Here is an 8,712-nt window from a genome sequence, read left to right on the forward strand (position 1 = left end):
AAGCCTTGGTATTGTCAAAGTGTCTGTTCTTGCCACCTTGACCTGTAGATTCAATGCAATCCCAATCAAGATCCCAGAAAGTTACTTTGTAGATATGGACAAACTGATTTTAACGTTTATTTAGAAAGATGACCAGAAGAGCCACAAAATATTAAAGGAGAGGGCTGGGGTTGTGACTCAGAAGCAGAGTGCTGCCTAGCATGTATGAGTCACTGGGTTTGATCCTCAGGACCACATGAAAATAAAATAAAGATATTGTGTCCACCTATAACTAAAAAATGAATATTTTTTAAAATATTAAAGGACACTACAAAGTCTGAAGACTGACACTACCCAACTTCAAGACTTAACTATAAAGCTACAGTAATCAAGACTGTATGGTATTGACATAAAGTAGATGAAGAGATCTTTCACAAAAAAGCAAAATGGAGAAAAAAGATAATCTTTTCAACAAATGATGCCAGAACAAACAACATCTACATACAAAAAGATAAATAATAATCTAGACACAGACTTTATAATCTTCCTAAAAATTAACTCAAAATGCACCATAGGCCTACAAGTAAAATGCAAAAATATAAAATTTCTAGAAATAACCTAAGAGAAAATCTAGATGGTGATGCCTTCTTGGATAAAACTCTAATGGCATGATCCTTGAAAGAAATAATTGTGAAGCTGAACTTCATTAAAATGTAAAACTTCTACAAAAGATATTGTCAAGAGAATAAGAAGGTAGGCCACAAACCAGGGGAAAATATTTGCAAAAAGCATATTTTTGATTATTCAAAATATACAAAAACACTTAAAAACTCAACAAAAAAGGAAAAATCTAATTTGGCAAAAATCCTAAACAGGCATCTCACCAGAGAAGAAATACTGATGGCAAATATATCTAAAAGATGCTCTACATCATATGTCATTGAGGAAATATGAATTAAAACAACAATGAATCCAGACATGGCACATCCTGTAAGCTACTCAGGAGGCTGAGGCAGGAGGATCACAAGTTCAAAGCTAGCCTCAGCAACTAAGTGAGGCACTAAGCAACTCAGTGAGACCCTGTCTCTAAATAAAATGCAAAATAGGGCTGGGGATGTGGCTCAGTGGCTGATTTCTCCTGAGTTCAATACCTGGTACTCCCCTCCTCTGGAAAAAAAAAAAGAAAGAAAGAAAAGGGCTGGAATGTAGCTTAGTAGTAGAGCCCCTGTGAGTTCAGTCCCCTTTACTACCACTATACATCTATTAAAATGGCCAAAATCCAGAGCACTAATTCCAAATACAGAATGTAGAACAACAAGAACTCTTATTTATTGCTGGTGGTAATGCAAAATGATACAGCAATTTTGAAGAGTTTGGTGGTTTACAAAACTATATTATATGATCTAGCAATTGTGATCTTTGGTAATTAGCCAAATGAATTGAAATCTTATGTCCGTTTGAAAACCTGCACATGAATGTTTATAGCAGCTTTTGAGCTTTCCAGCTATGAAAAGACGTAGAAGAACCTTAAATTCTATTACTAAATGAAAGAAGCCAATCTGAAAAGCCTATATACAGAATGATTCCAATTATATGACATTCTGGAAAAGACAAAACCATAGAAACAGTAAGAAGATCAGTGGTTGTAGGGGTTAAAGAGAAGGGAAAGATAAATAGACAGAACATAAAGGATGTTTAAGGCAGTGAAACTATTGTGTATGATATTGTATTGGTAGATATACACCAGTACACATTTGTCAAACCCATAGAATATAAATATAAATTATAGACTTTGGGTGATAATGGTGTATAGGGTCATCAGTTGTAAGAAGGGTACCTCTAGGGTGCAGGATATTGATAGTAAAGGAGACAGTACGTGTGTAGGCGCAGGGAGTATATGGGAACTATGTGCTTTCTGCCCAGTTTTACTGTGAACCTAAAACTACTCTAAAAATAAGAAAAAATTAGTATTTTTAAAAAGATGTAATGCTGAGCATGGTGGTGCATGCTTGTAATCCCAGTAATTCAGAAGGCTGAGGCAGGAGGATCCCAAGTTTTAGACTAGCCAGGGCAACTTAGCAAGACTCTACCTTAAAATAAAAAGTAAAAAAAAAGAACTGAAGATGGCAGTAAGACACTGTGGTGCATGCCTATAATCCCAGTATCTTGGGAGGCTGATGCAGGAGGATTGAAAGTTCAAGGACAGCGTCAGCAATTTAGTGAGGCCCTTAGCAACTCAGTGTGACATTGAGACTCTGTACATGCTAGGGTTGTGGCTCAGTGGTAGAACGCTCACCTAGCACATACAAGGCCCTGGGGATGGATCCTTAGCAACACATAAAAACAAATAAATAAAGGTATTGTGTCCAACTACAACTAAAAAATAAATACTAAAAATATATATATATATATATATATATATATATATATATATATATATATATATGTATATATACACACACATACACACACACAAAATGCTGGGGATGTGGCTCAGTGGCTAAGCACCCCTGGAGTCAATCCCCGGTATCGAAAAAAAAAAAGAGAGAGAACTGGAAATGTATCTCAATGGTAGAGCGTCCCATGTTCAATCTCCAATATAACACATACACCCACCACACACACACACAAAAGATATAAGTTCTTATTGACCCTCCTAGTTCTGGCATAAATCTCTAAAAGAATATTGACCAATATTTGCACATTATGAGACTAAAGATCTTTTCCATAAATAATTTTGATATAAAATCATATATCCCAGATGAATGCAGAGGCATTCTTTAAACAAAAGAATTTGTTACAAGTGTGTAGTTTTGAAAGCAAACCTTCCTTTTTAGTATTGTCAAGTGTTGTCATGCCTACATATTAGGTAGAAAAACAGCTAAACCAGAACCAAGCAGTTCTGTTTAACTGTAAACTACTTTGCATATTGTTACTAAATGACCACCTATAAATCAGGTTAAATCTGACTCAACCCAAAATACAACATCTTGAGCGACAAAACTCAGGTAAGAGACACTTCTCCAGAGTGACCCATAGGAGAAAATAAGAACCTGATTTTTAAGAAAGTCCCTAGATACTATTTTTAAATTATACATTTTGTCAATCTTATATTCCATTATCTTAAAATACAAATTATTGTCCATGTTACAAAAGATCTAGATTTTACTGGTGCTTAAATAATGTGGAGGAGTGGGAAGTATTTTGTGCTACTACCTTTGCAAACTTAGCAACATTTACAACCTCTGAGGGATGGGAAAAGAGAGTTTCTAAGCTTCCTCCAAGCTCTGATATTCTATAATTCAATTATACGTGGTTTTTACCTGCCAATTTTTTTTAATCTATGAAAACAGAAGCTTTTATAAAGTTCAGCAGAGCATCTGGAATCTCTTAGGATTTTATTATTAAGAGCTCATCATTTATTTTCCAGAAGGGCTCTAAGATAGAAACCCAAGATTTTCCCAAGAGGTGTATTTGTTAGTTGGTCATGTGTTTGTAATCATGGAGCCCCAGCACTAACAATCCATGCTGCCTTCCTTTAAGATAAACTTGTACTTGATTCCTACAAACACATCTAGCCTAGTGGAGTCTCTACTAGGCTTCCTATCTTAATTCTCTTCACTGCTGCATTTTTTTCACACTCTTACTCTGTTGTTTATGGCTAAAATGTCCTCTTTGAATGAAAGGTGATCATATTTAGATGGTACTACATTGATTGGTGGACTTATTAGAAATGCTCAATTAAAAAAGAAAAGCTTCTTTATCAATATGTCCCTAGATACTTTTTTTCTAAGAATTACACAACAACCTAGAAACTTTTTTAAAGAGAGAGAGAGAATTTTTTAATATTTATTTTTTAGTTTTTGGTGGACACAACATCTTTGTTTGTATGTGGTGCTGAGGACTGAAGCCGGGCCACATGCATGCCAGGTGAGCGCGCTACCACTTAAGCCACATCCCCAGCCCTTAGAAACTTTTAATTACCTGTAGTATATATCAATTACTCAGATTTCATCTGAATCAAGATTTAAGATGTTACTTCAGTTATGCTTCAGAGTAAAATCATATCCAAAAATGTAATTTTGCATAATTAACTTTGATATCTGCTTTACTTTTGGGGGGAACCTGTTGTAGTTAATAAATTCTGGTTTGTTAGCTGTACACAAAAATAAGAATGTTAGGGCTGGGATTATAGCTCAGTGGTGTGAGGCACTGGGTTCAGTCCTCAGCACCACATAAAAATAAATAAATAAAGATATTGTGTCCACATTAAAAAAAATCTTTAAAAAAGTAATAAAAGAGTGTTGTCAGAACTATAGTTGTGCAGTCTCCACATCCATTTGCCATCATTTTGTAGCTTCTGCCATACATATTCATCTTGCCCTCTAGATTCCTAGCTTAGGAATTTCCCAACTAGTTTCTCTCAGCAACTTTTTCTATTTGACAGAATCTTGGCTAGTTGTTAATCTTCCAGAGATTTTTGTTTTATGTTAGTTATTTGAGGTCATTTGGTCAGTAATTTGGACTCTTTCATTTCCTGTTCCTGTTTCAATTTTTAATTGAATATATCTCACTTATCTCATCCTCCCTCACTCCCTTTTGTAGAAAGAGTGTTTCCTGGCATTGACTCCTTTTCCAGCCTTTTTCACCATGACTTATAACCCTTCTCACTCATCCTTCTCCAGAACCTTGCATATTCTAGACAAGTGCTCTCCTCTGAGCTACATTCCCAGCGCCGCCTTTAAAAAAACAAAAAAGGGCTGGAGTTGTGGCTCAGTGGTAGAGCATTTGCCTGGCATGTGTGAGGCCCTGGGTTAGATCCTCAACACCACATATAAATAAATAAAATAAAAGATCCATTTACAACTAAAAAGTATTTAAAAAAATTTTTTTTGAGACAGCATCTGCCTGCCTCCTAGTTTACTAGTTAAACTACAATGCCCCTTAAAAACCTCTAGTGGCTACCATATTATAGTTAAATGCAAAAAATCAATAGATGTTGTAAAATGAGGTAGGGATTTGGGGTATAGCTTAATGGTAGAGAGCTTGCCTCTTCAGCACAAAGCCCCGAGTTTAATTCCCCAGCATTGAGGAGAAAGTAGATGGGATTATAACTGTGATTAGTAAGTGAGGATTTTTGATGCTACAAAAAAAAACAACACTAAATAATATTGACTCACTGGTGAGAAAGTTGTTCCCATTCCAATTCTCTTTCAATCCTTGTGACCTCAAGTTACAGTCTTAGTCTGGTGCAAACATGTCTTCCACATCACTAGAATGCCTTCTAATCTCCCTCATACAACAAGAATAATATCTAGCCTGAATTTAATATTTGTACTGTTAAATGCTATTTATTGTGAATTATACTGATTTCACATTTACAGTAGGGTTATAAAGTTTCTTTTAAAAATAAATCCTTGGGCTGGGGATGTGGCTCAAGCGGTAGCACGCTTGCCTGGCATGCATGTGGCCGGGGTTCGATCCTCAGCACCACATACAAACAAAAATGTTGTGTCCGCTGAAAACTAAAAATAAATATTAAAATTCTCAAAAAAAAAAAAGTAAAAATAAATCCTTTTGAGGGGCTAAAGATTTAGCTTAGTGGTAGAGCACTTTCGTTGCATGTTGGAGGCCCTGGATTCAATCCTCCAGTACTGCAATAAATAAATAAATCTGATTGAGTAAAAAAATGTTAAGTGTTTTTTAAAAAATAAATAATAGTACAAGCGAAACACAGATGTACTTTTTATCACTATGGTATATGCAAATAACTGAAGTTTAGGAAACACTGAAACCACAATATTCAATACACATTGGGAAAAATTACAAACTAGTTAATGATCATGCATCCTCACAGGTATAGGCTTCTTAAGTAATACCTGATATGCCAGGGGAAAAACAAAATAAAAATAAGAAAGGAATCATTTGTTCTTAAATATTTACTATAAAATTTTTTAAAGAAACTCCCTCACACATTTAAAACACAGAACTTAATTGAGTAAAGTGCAGCTATATTCAGATTTTTGTGTCCCCTCCCACTGCATCCCATGGAGCACAAGGATAAAGTATTATACTCCAGGGGGTCCCACACCAGCACATTCCCTCTTCCTGAATAGGTCTACATCTATCTCATTTTTAGTTTTTCTTTCTTTTTTTTTTTTTTTAGTGCTTTCCCAAATGAGCTTAGAAACTAGTAATCTAAATAGAAGACTTCAAAACACTGATCTCTAAGAATACAAACCTTGCTCTGTTTTTAATCTGGCCAAATTAATAAACATGGTTATATTTCTAGGTTAAAGACAAAATGACGGACAATAGAAGCTACTCTAATTCACCAGACAAATTTCCTGTCTTCTCTGATTCTGCCCACTTGCCGCTGCCCAGGTCCTTCTATCTGGACCCCATGGTCACTTTCCACCTGTGTCCTGAGGCCCCAGTGCCATCTCCTTACTCTGAAGAGCTGCCATTGCTGCCATTTTCCAGTGACTCCCTGATCATGGAAAATTATGGTGAACCCTGCTCCTTCACATTCCCAATGCCTTATCCAAATTACAGAAGGTGTGAATACTCCTATGGGCCAGCCTTTATCCGGAAACGGAATGAGCGGGAAAGGCAACGGGTAAAGTGTGTCAACGAAGGCTATGCCCAACTGCGACATCATCTGCCAGAGGAGTATCTGGAGAAACGACTCAGCAAAGTGGAAACCCTTAGAGCCGCAATCAAGTACATTAACTACCTACAGTCACTTTTGTGCCCTGATAAACCCGAGACCAAGAATAATGCCAGGAAAGGCTCCTCCCTAATGGCAACCACCAGTCACCATGCTGACCCAATTTTTAGAATTGTTTGAATCAGCATTTCAAAATAGAAACAGATAATTCCACAAAATAAGATCTCTGACAGCATCCTTCAATAGTTTTTTCTGTATGTAATTTCTGTGTGGACAGATACAGTTCCCATGCTAACCTATGCTGGGTATTAATAATACATTATCTTATGTAGACTGATAAAATGCTTTGCTCATTTCTTTCAAGAGCTCTAGTAGAGCAGAATGGATTTCCCAGGAACCTCTGTACTTTTCACCCTGCCCTTCTCACACACTTGGCCCACTTCTCAGGTGTCAGAAGCTCTCACAAAAGCATGAAAAGTGACGAGTGACTACTCAGTGCTAGAGGTATATTTTTGCAGCTACTTTGTGCTAAGCTGTCACAATGAATCTGCCTTGATTTGTCAGATGTTTGGTGGTTCTTATTTATTTGGTGTTGACAAGAAGTCACAATGAGAAAACATCTCAGGGTAAAAACAAAAGTAGTCTATAAAACTTTTTGTCCTTTGAAAAGATTTCAGATTTATCTTTTTCCTGCACTTAGACTTCCTTAGGCAGCTTAGTACAGAGCTTCAGAAGGTAGTCTCTGGACACTAACTGCCTCAGTTTCAAATTTCACTCCTGCTTTCATTCTGGATCTTGGTTCTTCATCTGCAGTGTGTGAATAATAACAGCAACACCCCTGTGTTTATTATGAGGATTAACTGTGCCTAACACTGAGTACATATCCATAACCATTGTTTTCTAACATCATTATTATTTTTATCTTGTTTTGTCCATAGTATTATCATCCTCCAAGCCCAGAAAACTTTCAGCTGCCAGGCCTTTCCTTCACCCTTGGGAAGGAGAGTCCCTGGCCTGTATCTTAGAGATTGCCTTCAAAATGTCTCCATTTCTACTCAAGGCTAGCTTCAGTGCTTCCTTCCCTCTTTTTTTTTTTTTTAATTATTATTTTTTAGTTGTAAATAGACACAATACCTTTATTTCTTTTTATGTGGTACTAAGGATCAAACCCAGTACCTCACGTATGCTAGGCAAGCTAGCGCTCTACTACTGAGCCACAACCCCAACCCAGCTTCTTTCCCTCTTAACTCCCAGGTCCCATCTGTCACCAAGCATAGTCAAGACTTCCCTCACACTGTCACACTCATCTTCACTGTCATGTCTGAATTCTTTCTCAACTTCCATTCCCTACCATTAGTTGCACCTTCATTTTGTATATAAACTTCTCTTGTAGTTCCTCTCCTTTTATCATTATGCACTTATCTCTATATTTTCAGTAGATAGATAACAATCATATTCATTGTATTTTCCTTATAAATAGCCTCAACTCAGGTAGGTATCAATAAATATATGTTGTTACTATTTTCCTATTCCAATCCTGTCACCTTGCATCTGAATCTTTGTTAACTATGGCTTCTCTGGCCTCCTAGGCTTGTGTTTCCAACTGGTTCTACCCTCACTCTGATGTCTTACAGAGTTTCAGGTTACTTTGTTGCTCCAACTGTTTGATGGCTTCTTTTTAAATTCTTGTTTAAATGTATCCATTTGCTTTTCAAAGCTCACTACAGTCTATTCCCATCCCAAATGGGATAGGACACATACCCTGTCAGAAGCAAACCACAGGGCTGGGGTTGTAGAGCACTTGCCTAGCAGATGTGAGGCACTGGGTTCAATTCTCAGCACCACATATAAATAAATAAAGATCTATTGACAACTTTTAAAAAATTTAAAGATTTCTTGAAAGTTAAAGCAAACCACAGTCTTTCAAGCGTATTCTTTGCTTTTTCTTGCCTCCTACCTAATCTAGATTATTCTCCTTTCCCCCTCCACCATTGAAATTCCATTGTCTTATTCAGGACTCCCCTCAATGGCAGCCTTCATCAGTCTTTTTTAGACTCTATGTG

At 36.6% G+C, this 8,712-nt stretch overlaps 1 protein-coding gene across 1 annotated transcript; it reads left to right on the plus strand.

The window, feature by feature from the left end:
• Nucleotides 1-6,283: 6,283 nt before the first annotated feature.
• Ascl3 (achaete-scute family bHLH transcription factor 3) lies at nucleotides 6,284-6,991 on the plus strand. Its single transcript, XM_027942296.2, has one exon. The coding sequence runs from the start codon at nucleotides 6,284-6,286 to the stop codon at nucleotides 6,827-6,829; it is 546 nt and encodes a 181-aa protein (XP_027798097.1). The 3' UTR covers nucleotides 6,830-6,991.
• The last annotated feature ends 1,721 nt before the right edge of the window (nucleotides 6,992-8,712 follow it).

Source organism: Marmota flaviventris, chromosome 9 (assembly GCF_047511675.1).
Source record: "Marmota flaviventris isolate mMarFla1 chromosome 9, mMarFla1.hap1, whole genome shotgun sequence".
Lineage (NCBI taxonomy): Eukaryota > Metazoa > Chordata > Mammalia > Rodentia > Sciuridae > Marmota > Marmota flaviventris.

Coding starts and splice junctions, on each gene's coding strand:
- Ascl3 (XM_027942296.2), top strand. CDS start 6,284: ATGACGGACAATAGAAGCTACTCTAATTCACCAGACAAATTTCCTGTC.